The sequence below is a fragment of the Podarcis vaucheri genome (assembly GCF_965113315.1).
Source record: "Podarcis vaucheri genome assembly, chromosome: 15".
Taxonomy (NCBI): Eukaryota; Metazoa; Chordata; class Lepidosauria; order Squamata; family Lacertidae; genus Podarcis; species Podarcis vaucheri.
In genome coordinates this window covers 693940-712054 of record NC_138753.1, presented here as the reverse complement: position 1 = coordinate 712054, position 18115 = coordinate 693940, and the positions used below count along the sequence as shown (strand labels likewise).

The 18115-nt window shown below is 49.6% G+C and overlaps 1 protein-coding gene across 1 annotated transcript in view; it reads right to left on the bottom strand.

Annotated features, from left to right (window-relative positions):
* The window catches only part of SPAG5 (sperm associated antigen 5), a 30154-nt gene extending 13187 nt beyond the window's left edge, over positions 1–16967 (bottom strand). The window contains exons 1-12 of the mRNA XM_082200898.1: positions 16857–16967; positions 13236–14851; positions 11374–11566; positions 9397–9516; positions 8509–8601; positions 8153–8245; positions 6066–6185; positions 5086–5178; positions 4391–4634; positions 3322–3426; positions 2891–3026; positions 1973–2054 (exon numbers count right to left, since the gene is read on the bottom strand). Coding sequence (XP_082057024.1) covers positions 1973–2054; positions 2891–3026; positions 3322–3426; positions 4391–4634; positions 5086–5178; positions 6066–6185; positions 8153–8245; positions 8509–8601; positions 9397–9516; positions 11374–11566; positions 13236–14851; positions 16857–16865 — 2904 coding nt within the window. The 5' untranslated portion in view covers positions 16866–16967. The remainder of the gene's footprint in view (positions 1–1972; positions 2055–2890; positions 3027–3321; positions 3427–4390; positions 4635–5085; positions 5179–6065; positions 6186–8152; positions 8246–8508; positions 8602–9396; positions 9517–11373; positions 11567–13235; positions 14852–16856) is intronic.
* Positions 16968–18115: the final 1148 nt, after the last annotated feature.

Below are 18115 nucleotides of genomic sequence, written 5' to 3'. Positions count from 1 at the left end.
GTATCACCAAGTAGTTGTGTTTGGGGTTATAACTCAAGCACCGCAAGCTGTTGCTTCTTCTTGATTTCCAGTGTCAGAGTGGCTGAGGAAACCCAGCCAGATGGGTGGGGTATAAATAATAATAATAATAATAATAATAATAATAATATCTTATCAATAAAAAAATTCAGTGTGGCAAACTTTTATTCTGAAAGTGTGGCCTGGAGAAAGAAGTTTTCAAACCACCGGCCTCCACTGAGAGGCAGGCAGTCTCCTCTTCCAGCCCTACAAAGAGCGGGTATTCAAAGCAGGTCCCCCTCTGCTGAGAAGAAAGATACCAGTCCTCATGAAAGGCAACTTGCAACTTTCAGCAGGAAGATGCCTTACCCCGAGGAGATACCCTTAATAATAATAATAATAATAATAATTTTTTATTTAGATCCCACCCTCCCCATCCGAAGCCGGGCTCAGAGCGGCTAACAACAGTAAAAATAAGAGAGTTTACATAAAATCACAATCAATGAATTGAAATACATTCTAAAATCCATTCATTCTAAAATCAATTCTATGGGCTAGAGTTCTATGAGGATTACAGAAGGAGGGGGTCAGGCTGTGCCCTGGTCAAAGGCCTGGTGGAACAGCTCTGTCTTGCAGGCCCTGCGGAAAGATGTCAAGTCCCACAGGGCCCTGGTCTCTTGGGACAGAGCGTTCCACCAGATCGGGGCCACAGCCGAAAAAACCCTGGCTCTGGTTGAGGCCAGCCTAACCTCCCTGTGGCCGGGACCTCCAAGATGTTTTTGTTTGAAGACCGTAAGGTCGTCCGTGGGACATCCCAGGAGAGGCGGTCCTGTAGGTACGAGGGTCCTAGGCTGTATAGGACTTTAAAGGTTAAAAGGTAATGGTAAAGGGACCCCTGACCGTTAGGTCCAGTCGTGGCCGACCCTGGGGTTGCAGCGCTCATCTCACTTTATTGGCCAAAGGAGCCGGTGTACAGCTTCCGGGTCATGTGGCCAGCATGACTAAGCCGCTTCTGGAGAACCAGAGCAGTGCATGGAAACGCCCTAACCCTAACCTTCCAGCCGGAGCGGTACCTATTTATCTACTTGCACTTTGACATGCTTTCGAACTGCTAGGTGGGCAGGAGTAGGGACCGAGCAATGGGAGCTCACCCCGTCGTGGGGATTCAAACCGCCAACCTTCTGATCGGTAAGCCCTAGGCTCTGCGGTTTAACCCACAGCGCCACCCGCGTCCCTTAAAGGTTAAAACCAGCACCTGAAACCTGATCCTGTACTCCACCGGGAGCCAGTGCAGCTGGTATAGCACCGGGTGAATGTGATCCCGCGACGAGGACCCCGTAAGAAGTCTCGTCGCGGCATTCTGCACCCGCTGGAGTTTCTGGGTCAGTCTCAAGGGCAGCCCCACGTAGAGTGAGTTACAATAATCAAGTCTGGGAAGATCTGGAAACAGCGTGATGAACTGTTTCAAAAGGACTGGAGCAAATTTATAGTCTATATGAAAGAAAATGGTAAACAGTTGAAAACGTTTGTAGGTTTGAGTTGAAATGTTTGGTAATGTGAAAATAAGGAGCTGATTTACATATAAGGAGGTGAATGTTAAAAGATAGCTATAAGGTAAGAACGTGGTAACAGAAATGTGAAGAAATTGGTAAAGTTGTGCGGAAGTTAGAGGGAGGGAAGGAGGTCGGTGCTTTATGTAAGCAATGTCTTCAGTTATGGATTTCTGATATGAAAATGTAATGAAACATAGAAAACTTAATAAAAATCATGTTAGAAAAAAATACAATAATCAAGTCTGGAGGTGACCGTCGCGTGGATCAGTGGCTAGGTCAGGGGACCAAACCTGGGGCATTCGGCACGCTGAGCAGGCACCCTGCCGCCAAGCTGTGGCTCTCGCACCTGGGCCCCCGCTCCCCTTCCCCACCCGCCCCAGACCTGCGCCCCTCGCTGCTCCAGGAGCCGCCCCTCTCCGTACCTCCCGGCACTCGGCCGTCTCGCGAGCTTCCCGCTGGGCTTCGTCGCGCTCCTGCTCTGCCCTCGCCTTCTCCACGGACAGCCTGCGGCACACGGAACAGGGTTAGCGGGAGCCTGGGAACTGAGCGCCGTTAGGAGGCTCCCACCTCCCAGAGCTACAATTTCCAGAGAGGCTTAACCATTGGTCCCTCTCTGGAGACCGTAGCTCTGGAAGGGGGACGCTCGACACCTTTAAACTACAGTTCCCAGGATTCAGGGACGACAGCATGACTGCGTAAAGTGAAGTCATAGTGCTTCAGGCGTCTGGTGTGAATGTGGCTCTGGGGGGTCAGGGTGTTGGACCAGCAACGGGGAGACCCGGGTTCAAATCTGCACCCCACTATTACATTTGCTGACATTTCAGCAGCTTCAAGCTTGAGCTCGGCTAAATAAATAAATAAATAAATAAATAAATAGAAATAATAATAATTTATTATTTATACCCCACTCATCTGGCAAAGGCCATGCCAGAACTATATATTGGATATATCTTTTTTAAAAATTTCTATTCACTAAATTTATACATTGCCTGTGGTGGTCACGTGGGATTACTATGAGGAATTATGAAAATATGGAGCAAGCCATTGTGTCCGCAATGAAAGCATTGCGTTGACTGGGCTTGACAATAATTCCTGATCAAGTCCCACAAGCCTCTGCATCTCTGCCATTTTCTCTACTGCCCATTTCTCTACAGCTGACAGGCACGCATCAGCGTTCTAAAACACAGACCAGTTGCTTCACCAGGCATCCTGGGCCATAAGATAGTAGGTAACTTTGATGTAGTTTGTTAATCTTAGGGCCAGGAAACAAAGTTTCACATGGAACTACATTTCCCAGAGTTCCCTGGGAAGGAGCCTCGAATCTGAGCATCAAGACTCACCGCGCTGCTTCCTCTTCCAGCTTCAGGATCATGTCCTGCTTCTCTGACAGCTGACGGGAGAGGATCTCCTTCTCCTCCTGCAGCCGATCGCGCTGGCTCTCTGCTGCGGTCCCCTTCTGCCTCGCAGCCTCCAGCTCTGCAGAAAGAGCGCAGGGTCAAGACTGGGTTAGAAACTCAGATACAGGGAAGTTTTTCATGTGCGACATTTTAATGTATTTTTAATCTTTGTTGGAAGCTGCCCAGAGTGGCTGGGGAAACCCAACTTCAGAGTCGCAAATATTTCAGTTCCTCTTTCCTTGGCTTTGGAGAATTTTTCGGGTGCTTTATGCAACATACGGAAAGTTAAAATTTAAAAACTTTTGTTTTACGCCACGGCTAAAGGATCTTGAGAGTCCCACCCATCCCAGGCGAGAGATACATGGTCGATTCACCTGTCTGCAGGTGAATCTTGGCTGCAGTCAGCTCATTTCCCCGTCCCAAGGCTTCGACCAGCTCCTGTGTTGCGTTCTCCAGCTTCCTGCACACCTGCAGGCAGCAAGGGATTAAGAAGGGTTAAGTCTGAAATAAATAAATTAAGGTCTTATATTTTTATAATAAATGTTCATAAATGTACCACGCAAACACGTACATAAACATATAAACCACATATCTGAAGCAGCACAGGAAAGCAGTCCTGGAGCCATTTTGGCTCCCAGACTGACCAAATGTTTTCTCTGCGAGGTCAAAGGAAAATGGAAAAGCCTCCCCATTGTCTCTTCATTTACAAAACCTGTCTTAAGGGTATATCTGTGTATGAACAGGGTGAGCCTGTGACCTGGCTCAGGAACTAAGTATTTATCATTACAAAAGACTGGCCAGGCTCCCCAGGGTATCCAATCAAGTGACCATTAACAGGTAACCTGCCAGACAGGAGATAAACAATGACAAGAGGTAAACAACGTACTCAGATTTCTCTTGAGCTACACCCCTTTCTGTGAAGTAGGTATGATGTTTCTGGGGGTGGTCTTGGACTCCAAGGCGGGCAATTAAAAATGTGTATATAAGGGCAGGCACACTTTTGTTCTGGGTCCTCCTCCTTTTCTGCGGGTGAGGGGAGCACCCTGTTGCAACAGATCAATAAAGATCAGGCTTATGAGCTGCTTTGCTTCTCAATATTTTCTGTTTGGCCTCTGTTATTTTCTCCTACCAATGGGGAACCTACAAAGGACTCTATAAGGGCTCTTGGATACCCCATAAGGGAATAAGGGCAGATTTTCGTTTATTACAAGTCCATGAACGGCAGCGAGGCAGAACACGTTCGCAAATACCAACATAGAAATATTGTCAGAAGGACTGGTCTTATCTCAAACAGGCGTTGGGACTGAGGGGAGAACAGCCCCAAAATCTCACACCACTCGCCCCGGAACGGAGCTATAGTGGGGGAAACGACACAATGAGTTATTATGGAGATATGGTGGAACCTCCAGGTTCAGAGGCAGTCTACCCCAGAACACCGGGAACCCGGGAAATGGAGGGAGAGAGCAAGAGTCTTTGGCGCAAAGGGAGAAACAAGACTGGATTTGGGGCTGGGGGCCCGATCCAGCCATTTTAGACACACACACCCTCCTCCCTGGTTCAGGGCCACCCCCAAGAGAAGACTTGCCTCGTGGTGCTCGGCGAGTTCCTGCTGGGCTGCCCTCACCCTCTGGACCATCTGCCCCATTGTGACTCGGAATCGGCCCGCCAGGGTCCTCATGGCCTCATACTGGATAGAAAGAGAGAGAGATTTAGTCCCCCCGTCGGACATGTCTGGCAAAGGCCTCGGTCCAGTATACCTGAAGGAGCGTCTCCACCCACATTGTTCAGCCCGGACACTGAGATCCACCACAGAGGGCCTTCTGGTGGTTCCCTCATTGCAAGAAGTGAGGTTACAGGGAACCAGGCAGAGGGCCTTCTCATTAGTGGCGCCCGCCCTGTGGAACACCCTCCCTTCAGATGTGAAGGAAATAAGCAGCTATCTTCTCCTTAAAAGACATCTGAAGGCAGCCCTGTTTAGGGAAGTTTTAAATATTTAATGCTGTATTGTTTTTAATACTCGATTGGAAGCCGCCCAGAGTGGCTGGGGAAACTCAGCCAGATGGGCAGGGAATAAATAATAAATTATTATTATTATTATTAAAGGGAGCTGGGGAGGCCAGGAGTGAATCAGGACTCACGTCGCGCCGCATCTTCGCCCAGTTGCTCTGCAGGGCTGTCGCGAGGCAGGCCTCCTCCGCCAGGTGTTTGGCGTAGCCGCCCGAGAGATCAGACTGTAGAAACGAAAAACGGGAAAAGTGTGCGGATGAAAGAGAGGAGCTTCCTTCAGGGGCTCGCGGCAGAGCCGGAAAGAGCGCCACGGAGAAAGGGGCTTTTGCGTTTCGAGGAGAGTAGAAGACAACACGACTGAAGTTTATTACAATTCAGCGGCAAGAGAAATGGATGAACTACGCAGAACTGGCTAAATTGACATACAAATTGAGAGATAAGGACAACTGTGACTTTAAAGAAGAATGGGAACTTTTCACATATTACTTAAAAAGACGACAAAAGGAATTGGACTCCTTGGCAGGTTTTGAATAAACACACACAACTTTATTGTTAACATAGTAGATAGATAATATAAGGATTTATACAATTTTACAGTATGCAGAGATCAATACAAGTTGAGAAATCAGAGAGAGGAACTGAGGGAAGTCTTGGGGTTTTGATGGGGAGGTGGGGGAGAATGATGAATATGAGATGTTTTGATATTTTGTTATGTTGAAATTGTCAAATTTTTTAAATGAAAAAAGTAGTTTATTACAATTACGCATGGCGTGGAAAGAGAGGACAAGGAAAAGTTTTTGTCCCTCTCTCGTAACACTGGGAGTCACGGGCATCCAATGAGGCTGAACACTGGACAGATTTTAAAAAGTTCTTCATCACACAGCACAGGGTTAAACCACGGAACTCCTTGCCACAAGGGGCAGGGATGGATGCTCTTTTTGAGCTGTGTCCTATATGTCCGTCCCTGTCAAAACCAGCAGAAGGCACATGCAGACTCCGCAAAAGCGCACCACCTTAAAAATTAAAACCCGTTTGCAGGCGATTGGAAAGATCTGAGACCCTGGACCCCAGAGGTTGGGGCCAGGCCCCCGGTGCCTCCTTCCCCGCTCACCTGGAGTGTGTTAGCCTCCACCAGCAGGGTGCGGAGACGCCGCCAGGACCTGCAGTCCTGCTCCAGCTGCCCGATGCGTTGGGTGGCGTGTTTCTGGAACAACTCCAGAACGTGGTCTGCCTGCAAGGAGCGAACGGAGGGGGAAGAGGGATCACACAGGGAACTTTTCTGTCAGAGGATTTGCACAACTAACCCTTCCCCCTCTGCATGCAGAAGACCCCAAATTCAATCTTCCACGGCGATTCCGGGTAGGGCCGGGTAGCCTGAGAGCTGCTGCCCGCCAGTGCAGGCGATACTGAGCTCGATGGACTGATGGTCTGAACCATAATCAGGGAATTATGGTGCCCCATGTTTCCCCCACAAACAGAACAGAAAAGCTGGCAGGGCTCATCCGCCCACCTGCATCTTCCTCTGTGCTCAAAAGACCTGTGACATCAAAAAGCTTGCCTCTTTTTTTTTAACCTACCCTGAGCTAAGCAGTCTTTACAGAAAAGAGTAACACCTCTTTTAAAAAACAAGGTGTTTTTTTTTAAAAAAAATTGTAAATTTTATTTACAACATAACATAAACCCCCCACCCCCCAATACAGAAATACAATAAGCATAGCATACAACAATACAAACAACCAAATAAAATACTTCCTTTATCCTGTATCTGGCCTCCTTATTTACTTCTTATAAGCTGTTTCCTTTATGAATAATTATTAAGATTTTTCTAGTTATAACTTAAATATCCACAAAGTCTCCTGCAGACATTAATCGAAACAAGTCCAGGTATGTATTTTAGGGCACTGTTTTGCGAAGTATTCTCTGCGTTTTCCCCATGCTTTTTGAAACTCTTGTCTAGTGTGATCTCTAATTGTATTTTGCATCTCTTACAGGCATAGGCAAACTCGGCCCTCCAGATGTTTTGGGACTACAACTCCCATCATCCCTAGCTAGCGAGACCAGTGGTCAAGGATGGTGGGAGTTGTAGTCCCAAAACATCTGGAGGGCCGAGTTTGCCTATGTCTGGTCTATTACTCTGCAAGCCTATGTTCCTGTTTCAGTCCCTGAGAGGTGTTTGACAGCGGAAGGGACTCTCCTCACCTGGGGGCTTTTAAGCAGAGTTTGGATGGCCATCTGTCACGGATGTTTTGATTTCTGCATTGCAGAGGGCTGGACAAGACCCTCAGGCATCCTGGCCACCTCTGCAATTCTAGGATCACCATACCTGCCTTCCCCCACCTTGCAGTCTCTGCTTCTCAATTTGTATTGTATTATTTTATGTACTGTGGCTTGCCGTTGTTTTATTGACTGTAGTTTAGAAATTATTTATTGTAACTGTTGAGTGGATTTCTGTTTAACTTTTATATGTTATTATTATTTAATACTATTCTAATGATTGCTGAATGTTACTTTTTTGATGTAGGTTGCCTATTTTAAAGTTTTATTCTCACATTTTTGTATTGCATTAGATTGTCATAAGTTGTAAATTTTTCGTTTCTTCAGCTTGTAAACCGCCTTGAGTATTTTAAGATAGAAAGACAGCATAGAAATTAAAAAATTAAATAAAAAAATTGATGATGATACCCACCCAAGTATTTTTCCCCAGAAAGAACCTGACCTTGGGGTAACTTGAAGGAGTTTTTAATGGTTTGGATTTTCACTTATGCAAATATTGCTGTTGTTATTTTAACCTACAACTCTGTACAGTGGGACCTCGGGTTAAGTACTTAATTCGTTCCAGAGGTCTGTCCTTAACCTGAAACTGTTCTTAACCTGAAGTACCACTTTAGCTAATGGGGCCTCCCGCTGGAGCACGATTTCTGTTCTCATACTGAAGCAAAGTTCTGAACCCGAGGTACTATTTCTGGGTTAGCGGAGTCTGTAACCTGAAGCGTATGTAACCTGAGGTACCACTGTACTGCTTTGCTACCCGGTTTTCTGGTGCCTACGTGTTCTTGTATAATAAAATAAATAAACGAAGGTTGGACAGGCCCCCTGTCAGGGATCATCCATCCGGCGGGACTCCTGCATCGTAAGGGGTCAGAATAGATGACCCCTGGGGTTCTCGTTCCAACTCTATCGTTCTGCGATTCTACGCACCGCCTCCTTGTCTCTCAGGGTCTTCTTCCTTTCGTCCTCAATCCGGCTCCACTTCTCCCGGATGCGAGAGATCAGGTTGCCCAACTGCTTTTGCTGCAAGAGAGAGAGAGAAATCATAATAAATAACAACAATAATAATTTTGTATTTATACCCCACCCTTCCCGGTTCAAAAACCGGGCTCAGGGCGGCTAACAACAAATTTAAAACACTTAATCGTAAAAGCAGCATAAAATACAGTATAAAAACATGAATAACAATAAAATTTGAAGGTCAGGGACCCTCCTGCCAGGGGATGGGAGGGAGAAACAGACTCTGTGCCCCCTCCTCCCCACCCAGCCCATCGCCTGGGCCTCACCTGCTGGCTAAGGGAGCGACGGTCGTCCTGAAGGCGTTGGAAGGAGGCTTCGGCCGTCTCTCGGAGAAACGTGGAATCCAAAAGGCATCCTCTCTGCAGGCAGAATGGGAGCCAGATCAACAAACACGGCGCCAAAGGCTCTTTATAAGCTATCTCAGCTTACAAGGAACAGCCTGGTGCAGTGGTTAGAGCATTGGACTGGAACCCGGGAGAGAGCAGGGTTCAAATCCCCCGCACTCCTTCGAGCGGTTCCCTCACTGCGAGAAGCCAAGTTACAAGGAACCAGGCAGAGGGCCTTCTTGGTGGTGGCACCAGCCTTGTGGAATGCCCTCCCACCAGATGTCAAACAACAACTACCAGACTTTTAGAAAACACCTGAAGGCAGCCCTGTTTAGGGAAGCTTTTAATGCTTAAAAGACTATTGTATTTTATTATTCTGTTGGAAGCCGCCCAGAGTGGCTGGGGAAACCACAAATAATAATTATTATTATTACTATTACTATTATTATTACTCGGCCATGCAGCTCTCCCTGGGTGTTCTTGGGCCAGTCCTCCTTGCCTCCTCCTGGCCCCAACTACCTCACAGGGTCCGTTGTGGGGATAAAATGAGCAGGGCGAGGAGAACCACACCTGCCCCCCTTGAGGAAAAGGTGGGATTTAAATGCAACAAGTTGAATAAATCAGCAGTCAAAGCCCTCAAGCGGAAGACCTCGTTGCCATCGGCATCACCGCTCAAAGATAAATTTCCAGCACTTCAGGGTGGGAAAGCAACCTCGAAGGTGGTGCCAGGGGTGAGGGGCACCTGTAACCCTCCGGACACCACCGGACTCTGTCGCCCCTCACCCTCCCCTCACACCTATTTGCATGCCCAGCAACCAACCAACCCACCATCTCCTCTGTGGCTGTGGCCAGCCTCTCCACCAGAGCACGCTGGTTCTTCAGAGTCTTTTGAAGGGGGTCGTGTCTCTTCCAGAGGGCCTCGTACATCTCGCGGTACAACTGCACCTCCTGGGAAATGCAACAATTATTACTAATAGTAGCAGCAGCAGCACACAAACTGCTTCCAATAGAAAAACAGAATCATAGAGCTGGAAGGGAACCCCAAAGGTCATCCAGACCAACCCCTGCTGCCACGCAGGAACCACAACTAATGCATCCCTGACAGATGGCCACCCAACCTCTGCTTAAAAATCTCTAAGGAAGGAGAGTCCACCATCTTCAGAAGGAGACCGCTCCACCATCGAACGGCTCTTACTGCCAGAAAGTTCTTCCTGATGTCTAGTTTTTTAAGCAAGGGAGTAGATGGCCAGTTGTCGGAGATCCTTCAGCTGAAATTCCTGCATTGCGGAGGGTCAGACTAGATTTCCTCTGGGGGTCCCTCCGAAGCCTACTATTCTTTGTGCAGTGGAACCTCGGTAGCCGAACATAATCCATTCCGGAAGACTGTTTGACTTCCGAAACGTTTAACAGCCGAGGCTCGACGGACAGCCCCGCAAAATCCATTGAGAAAATGGAGAAGCCGTTTGACTTCCAAGGCGCGTTTGAGAAACAGTTTCTATCCAAATGCGATTTCGGTTTGAAATGCAGTGTAGGTAGTCTCTATGTGAGTACAGTATATTGAATTCAATTATGGGGTATCAGAGTTTTTAGGGGCTGACCAGGCTGGGATAGTTGGGACAGCAGGCTTGTTGGGTTGTCAATGTCTGGTGTAAATTTTTCAGTTTCGTTGTTCTGTATGGGACAATGACAATAAAGATTATCGTATCGTATCGAAAGTGGAAGCAATTACAGTGGTACCTTGGGTTACATACGCTTCAGGTTACATATGCTTCAGGTTACAGACTCCGCTAACCCAGAAATAGTACCTTGGGTTAAGAACTTTGCTTCAGGATGAGAACAGAAATTGTGCGGCGGCAGTGGGAGGCCCCATTAGCTAAAGTGGTGCTTCAGGTTAAGTACAGTTTCAGGTTAAGAATGGACCTCCGGAACGAATTAAGTACTTAACCTGAGGTACCACTGTACTTCTGGGCTTTTGGCGTTCAAAAACCAAAACGTTTGGCTTCTGAGACGCTCAAAAACTACGGTTCCACTGTATGGTACTAATTTTAGGAGTTCTAGAAGAGAGTGCAGCTCTTCAGACCTCAAAGACCACTCTCCCAGCGTGGATTTCCCTTTCCCTCGCTCGTCAGATCCCCCAAACACAGGCGCTGCCCACAAAACACACACGCACACATACCCTGTCCCCGGCAGAGAGACAAAGCTGGGGTCAGCCCCTGCTGTCCATGTGCAGCCGTGCAAGGCTTAATGCCCGCTGGCACGCTGCAGGAATCCGCTGCCGAGAGAGAGAAAACACGTGGCTTGGCCACGTGAGGAACCCAGTGGCGTGAGGATGACCTGGCCGGCCAGCTGGTTTCAGCCCTGAACGGCTGGACCATCTTTGTGCAACGCTGGAAGCAGCGTGGTACAGTGGTTAGAGTGCCGGACTAGGACCTGGGAGAGACCAGGGTTCAAATCCTCCCACTCGGCCACAAAGCTATATTAAAATAAGGAAAATTCTCAGGGATGATTCACACCCTGGCCGGCACTTTCTTGATCTCCTGTCCTCGGGCAGAAGATATAGAAGCCTGATTAGTCGCACCAACAGGGTAAAGAACAGCTTCTATCCACTGGCTGTTAGGCTGCTGAATGAAAAGATGAAAACAACAGGGCAACTGACTTTCGGGTTTGGTGGGTGTGCGTCAGAAAACAAGGAGTGTGGGTGTTTGGTGGGTGTGCGTCAGAAAACGAGGCGCTCACAAATGGAGAATCCTTCGGCGCCAAATGCGCCTGGTGCCCTGCTAATTTCGAACCCTGTTCCCTGCTTACCTGGCTGGGCTCAGAGATGGGGGTCTGGGTGGCTGCGTCCCTTTGATCCGCCGGTCCCACGCAGGCAGGCAACCTCTGGGAATTCAGGCAGTCCCGGATCTCCCGGGAAAGGGCTTCCACGACGATCTGGGAGCTGGCCAGGTGCTCCTCTAGCTCTGCCCGAGACAGGCTGCGCAGCTGGTCCGGAGACAAGCTAGGAGGAAACAGCAAAGAGGCCACCTGTGGTTTGCCGCATTGCAGGGGGCTGGACTAGAGGACCCTCAAGGGCCCTTCCAACTCTAGGATTTGGAGTCCCTGCTTTGCATGCAGGCCCTGGGTTCAAATCCCGACATTGCCAGGGCTAGCTGGGGGAACAGCCCAAGTCGGGGTGGCGTGGGGGGAATAAAAACCACAACAGCCTCATGTGTGCTGGGGAAGAGGTGCAGCCAGGTGGCTGAACACCTGCTTGGCATGCAGAAGGGCACTGGGCTTGGTCCTCCCGCTTGGAAGGTGTCCGAGATCCGGGGGAGCTGCTGCCGGTCAGAGCAGGCCATGCTGAGCTCGGCGGACTAACGCAGCCTGGCATTTATGGCAGCTTCCAACATATGCCACATAATCCCCCTTCCGCATTTGTACGGACCTGACAGTTTCGTGTGGCAGAACCTCCCTGCCTACTGGTATTAAGCAGGTGACTTCACCGTACTCTTCAATGCCTCTTAAGGCATTTGTGGTAAGATGAGGCTGGCTAAACGCTGAGAAAAGTCAAGGTGAACTTTAACCTGTTTTAGGATTTTTTTAGTTTTGCTGATTTCCCCCAATAATTTTATTGTTTCATCTTTTCGTAAACTGCTTTGAGGGTGGTAGTTGTTGTTTTTATATTCAAGCAGTCGGAAAAAAAAATATTTCATACATTTTTAAAAGACTTCTGTCTTTACCCCGTCCTGCTTTTAAGAAAAAAATACATGTGTCCCTATCTCTGCCCCCAGAGGCAGAAGTGACGACTCTGTGGACCTCTTCCATCCCCTTCAAGGCCCAATCCCAGGGCAGCTGTTTATCAGCTCCACCTGGTATGCAGGCTGAGACCCTCCCTGCCTGCAGACTGTCTCGCCAGAGTGGTGCATGCTCTGGTTATCTCCCGCTTGGACTACTGCAATGCGCTCTCTGTGGGGCTACCTTTGAAGGTGACCCGCAAACTGCAACTAATCCAGAATGCGGCAGCTAGACCAGTGACTGGGAGCGGCCGCCGAGACCACATAACACCGGTCTTGAAAGACCTACATTGGCTCCCAGTACGTTTCTGAGCACAAGTCAAAGTGTTGGTGCTGACCTTTAAAGCCCTAAATGGCCTTGGACCAGTAGACCTGAAGGAGTGTCTCCACCTCCATCTTTCTGCCCAGACACTGAGGTCCAGTGCCGAGGTTTTTTTTGGCTTCACTGCAAGAAGCGAGGTTACAGGGAACCAGGCAGAGGGCCTTCTCGGTAGTGGCGCCCACCCTGTGGAACGCCCTCCTAGCAGATGTCAAAGAGAAAAATAACTAACAAAATTTTAGAAGACATCTGAAGGCAGCCCTGTGTAGGGAAGCTTTTAACGTTTAATAGGTTATTGCATTTTAGTGTTTTGTTGAAAGCTGCCGAGAGTGGCTGGGGAAACCCAGCCAGATGGGTGGGGTATAAATAATAATAATAATAATAATGATAATAATTAGTGCCTAGCCTCTCTCTTTGCAAAGAGGAGGGGCTAAGGGGTCCCCTTCACAGGTGCTCTTTCTGCCCCCCCAAGCCAGACCTTCGAGACCTGGACGCAGCGGCTGGATGGAGCAGACAGACACCAACGGAGGGTCTCAGTCCCCAGAGAAGACCTGGGTCTTAGGTGCTCTACTTACTGCCACAGCAGGGAGTCTGTTTCTGCTGTGCTGTCCTTGGTCAAAGTCCTCTCCTCCAGGGAGGTGTTGACACCCGTCTCCAGGAGGCTCAGAGGCGACATCCAGGTTGCCGCCGAAACCAGAGAAACAGCCGCCTTCCTCTGCTGCCACAGGACAGAAGCCGCATTCATGGGGGATGTGTTGAGTCCTGTCTCCAGGATGTTCAGAGGGAGGATCTGGGAAGCTGCAGGCGACACAAAGGCCGAAACGATGCCATTATCCCTCTCTTGTTCCTGGTCCTCCGAGGATACATTTGGTCCAGCCTCCAGGAGCCTCAAAGGAGAGACTGAAGTGAAGCTGTTGTCCTCCTCCTGTTCTTGGACAGAAGCCTTGTCCTGCAAAGATGCATTTGGTCCAGCCTCCGGGAGACTCAGCTGGGGGACTGAAATAAGACCATTGTCCTTCTCAGGATGCAGGATGGAACCCTTGTCCTCTGAAGACACATTTGAGTCGGCCTCCAGGAGCCTCGAGGGGGACGCCCAAGTCATTTCAGGAGCCACAGAGACTGAAATAATGCCATTATCCCTCTCCTGTTCGTGGACAGAAGTCTTGTCCTCTGAGCATGCATTTGGTCTGACCTCCAGGAGACTCAAGCGAGAGACTGAAGTGAGGCTGTTGTCCTCCTCTTGCTGGATGGAAGCGTTGTCCTGCAAAGATGCATTTGGTCCAGCCTCTGGGAGACTCAGTTGGGGGACTGAAATAAGACCACTGTCTTTCTCAGGATGCAGGATGGAACCCTTGTCCTCTGAGCATGCATTTGGGCCGGCCTCTAGGAGCCAAGAGGGGGACGCCCAAGTCATTTCAGGAACCACAGAAACTGGAGTGAGGCTGTTGTCCTCCTCCTGTTCTTGTGCAGAAGCCTTGTCCTGCAAAGATGCATTTGGTCTGACCTCCAGGAGACTCAAGGGAGAGACTGAAATGAGGCTGTTGTCTTTCTCAGGATGCAGGTCTGAGCCCTCATCCTGTGAGCGTGCATTTGGGCCGGCCCCCAGGAGCCTCGAGGGGGACGTCCAGGTCCCTTCAGGCATCACAGAAACTGAAGTGAGGCCATTGTCTTTCTCTTTTTCCTGGACAGAAGCCTTCTCCTCCCAGGATGCATTTGGTCCAGCCTCTGGGAGACTCAGTTGGGGATGCAGCTCAGAACACTTGTCCTGCAAAGATGCATTTGGTCTGGCATCCGGGAGCCTCGAGGGGGACGCCAGAGTCATTTCAGGAGCCACAGAGACGGAAATGATGCCATTATGCTTCTCCTGCTTGTGGACAGAAGTCTTGTCCTCTGAGCATGCATTTGGTCTGACCTCCAGGAGCCTCGAGGGGGAGACTGGAGTGAGGCCATTGCCCTTCTCCTCTGGCTGGATGGAAGCCTTGTCCTCCCAGGATGCATTTGGGCCGGCCTCTAGGAGGCTCCGAGGGGACCTCCCGGTCCCTGCAGAGCCTGGGGCGACGCTCTTCCCATCTTGCAAGGCAGGGAAGGGGAGACTTTCTCTTTTGGGGGCTTCCAAAGCCAGGTCAGGCTCGGCCATCTCCTGTGGGTGGCTGTCTCGGAGTGAGTCGCCAGGCTGCCGTTCCTGGCTGGGCTGCAGAAGCAAAAAAACCAACACAGGCTCATAGGAGGTTGCAGAAATGTGAGAGCTGGGTTCAAATCCTGACTCAGCCAGGATGTTCACAGCAGAGGGGAAACGGAGGCAACTGCTCTCTCTCAGCCTTGCCTACCACACAGGGTTGTGTGAAGCTGAAATAGTTTGCGGTGGGGGGGGATCAAAATGCAATAAAAATAAATAAAACAGGTCCTTTTCGACTGGGGCACCACCACAATGCCATTCCAGGAGGTGGTGATAAAATGCTAAACTTCTTGGACTGATTTTTATGATTCTGTGTTTCTTCACTATTGAGAAAACAGTCCTCAGAGAGCAGCCTTGATTTCACTCGTTTTTTAGTGACTTTTATTTCGTTAGGGCTGCCATTTTCCTGGACACTACTGGGATTTCAAAGGTGGAATAGACGTCCAGGGGTTTTCCTTTCAAAAAGCTCAGTAATGTTGGGGTTTTCCTTAAAAAAGCTCAACAACTTTTGCGGTGTCCTGGTTTTTACTTTTTGAAACATGGCAACCCTAATTCCGTTTATTCATTACATTTGCATTGCGCCTTTTCCTTCCAGGAGCTCCAGGTGGCGTCCCTGGTTCTCCCCCTCCTCATTTAATCCCCACAACCCCCCTGCGAGGCAGGTTAGGCTGAGAGAAGGCAAAGACTGGCCCAAGGCCACACCCAGTGAACACCCTGGTCTCCCCCCCCTATGCTCAAACCCCTACCCCCCCCACTGGTCCTCTTGGTAAGCTGCCTTGGCCAGGGGGGCTTGTCAAAGAGAGAAAGGCAGGCCAGGCCATTTGTTTCGACTTATTATTGCAGGATGTCTGTGCTGTGGGGGAGCTTCTGGGAAGGCCGATTTAGAGGAAGCCAAGAGTAAGGCCTACATGCCTATGGCTGGATGACCTTTGGGAGTCCTTTTCAACTCTACGACTTCTTCCGAGGTGCCCTCCATCCGTAGCTGTCAACTTTTCCCTTTTCTTGCGAGGTATCCTATTCAGAATAAGGGAATTTTCCCTTTAAAAAATGGAAAAGTTGACAGCTATGCCTCCATCCATTACTAGCGGCTTGGCTGCTCAATATTCTCTGGTTGGCCTCTGTTATTTTCTCCTACCGATAGAAAACCTACATAAGGACCCCATACTGGCTCTTGGAGAAGGATAAAGGAGCAGTTGTTTCTTATAACACCAGGAAACCCAGGAACTTGTCAATATCCCCACTGTATCCCTCGATGGGTGTACAGTGGTGGGAAAGGGAGTTTGGGGCAAACCTGGCAAGTCGGTTTCCGCCAGAAAACCCCTCCCTCTTTGTGACACATGTATGATGATGGACGCATGATGCTTCCCCAGAGGTGTTTATGGGGGAAAGGGGAAACTTATATAAAAGTAAGAGAATCCTTTTGTTTGGGGCTTCTTCCTGCTTCTTCTATGGGGTGGGTGGAAGTCCTGTTGCTGAAATCTTGGAAGTGATTCTTTTAATAATAATAAATAATACATTTTATTTAAACCCCACCCTCCCCGGCCAGAGCCGGGTTCAGGGCAGCTAACACCAATAAAATCACAGTAAAAACATAAGGGGGGCGGGGGGAGAACCAATTTAAAATACAGGTTAAAATGCAATTTAAAATGCAGCTTCATTTTAAAAGTAGCCAATAGATCAAGAACAGAAGGGTCAGTCTGAGTCCAAACCAAAGGCCAGGCGGAACAGCTCTGTCTTGCAGGCCCTGCCGAAAGATGTCAAGTCCCGCAGGCGGGGGAGGGAGCAGGGGAGGAGAGTGCGGCGCAGTGGCTAGAGTCCTGGACGGGACCTGGGTTCAAATCCCCACCCGGCCCCCCCACGAAGCTCCCTCGGAGCCGCCCCCTCTCTGAGCTGAGTCTCCTCTCCCCGCCCCCCACCCAAGGAAGTTGAGGGTCTGGCCTCAAGCCCCCTTCCCGGGCGCTGGCATGAGCTGGAGGAGGGCGGGGGGGCGCAAACCCCCCCAATAAAACCCGGGACTCACCGGCTCCATGGCGCCCCGAGGTCCGGCCAAGAGCGCGCCCCGCGGGGGAAACCCAGCGCCCTCGCTTTTTTTGAATGAAACCGCCGAGTGACGCCACCGGAGGAGGCGGGGCCAATGAGGGGAGAGTGAGTGGGAGGGGCCCCAGCTCGGCCCCGCCCCCCGCGCGCAAGAGCTTCTGCAAAACGTTTCAAGCTCCGCTGCTGCCGGCGGAAGATGCTCTGCAGGGCGCAATTGCCAGCCAAGCCGATTCGGCTCTTGCACAAATGCAAATCGATCTGCATGAAAGAAGAATAGTACTTTCATTTTCGGAATGTATAGAAAACAGACAGAACAATTCCCTCCCTGGGGAATGCCCTCACACCAGATGTCAAAGAGAAAAACAACTACCAAACTTTCAGAAGACATCTGAAAGGCAGCCCTGTAGCTGGAAGTTTTCGATGTTTGACCAGGGGTAGGCAAACTAAGGCCCGGAGCCGAATCCGGCCCAATCGCCTTCTATAGCCGGCTCCTGGACCGTCCAGGAATCAGCGTGTTTTTACATGAGATAAATGTGTCCTTTTATTTAAAATGCACCTCTGGGTTATTTGTGGGGCATAGGAATTTGTTCTTTTTTTTTTCTTTTCCAAGATATATTCATTCATTTCCCCCCTCCAAAATATAGTCTGGCCCCCCACAAGATCTGAGGGATGGTGGACTGACCCCCTGCTGAAAAAGTTTGCTGACCCCTGTGTTTGACTTTTATGTTTTTACATGTGTTGGAAGCCACTCAGAGTGGCTGGGGAAACCCAGCCAAGAGGGGCGGGGTATAATCAATCAATTAATGGGCGGGGTATAACCAATTAATCTAGGGTTGCCATACTGTATTTCAGAAAGTGAAAATCCAGACAGAAAAGGTGTTAGCTTTTCTAGACAAAGGTGGTGTTCTTTCTTTTGGGGGGGGGGGTGTGAAGAAAAGCTGTTTAGCTTTTCTGCAAAAAAACTGTTGGGGGGCTTTTTAGGGTTTCCACACATCCAAACATTAATAGAATTCCAGCCCAGACAAAGTTCCTGGAAATTCCGGACGTACGCCAGCCCTAATTGTGCGCCAGCTGCTCTGGGTGCCAAACACCCCAAATGCATGAATGTGCTTTTTCTTGCTTGTGTTTTTCCCCTTTGGGCTCCTTTGGGAGGTAAGGGGCCGAGCAGCAACCCTGGAGAGATTGGTGGGGTGGAATAAAAAGGACACAGCCTTCCCGGAATTGAGATTTATTCCCCTCCGT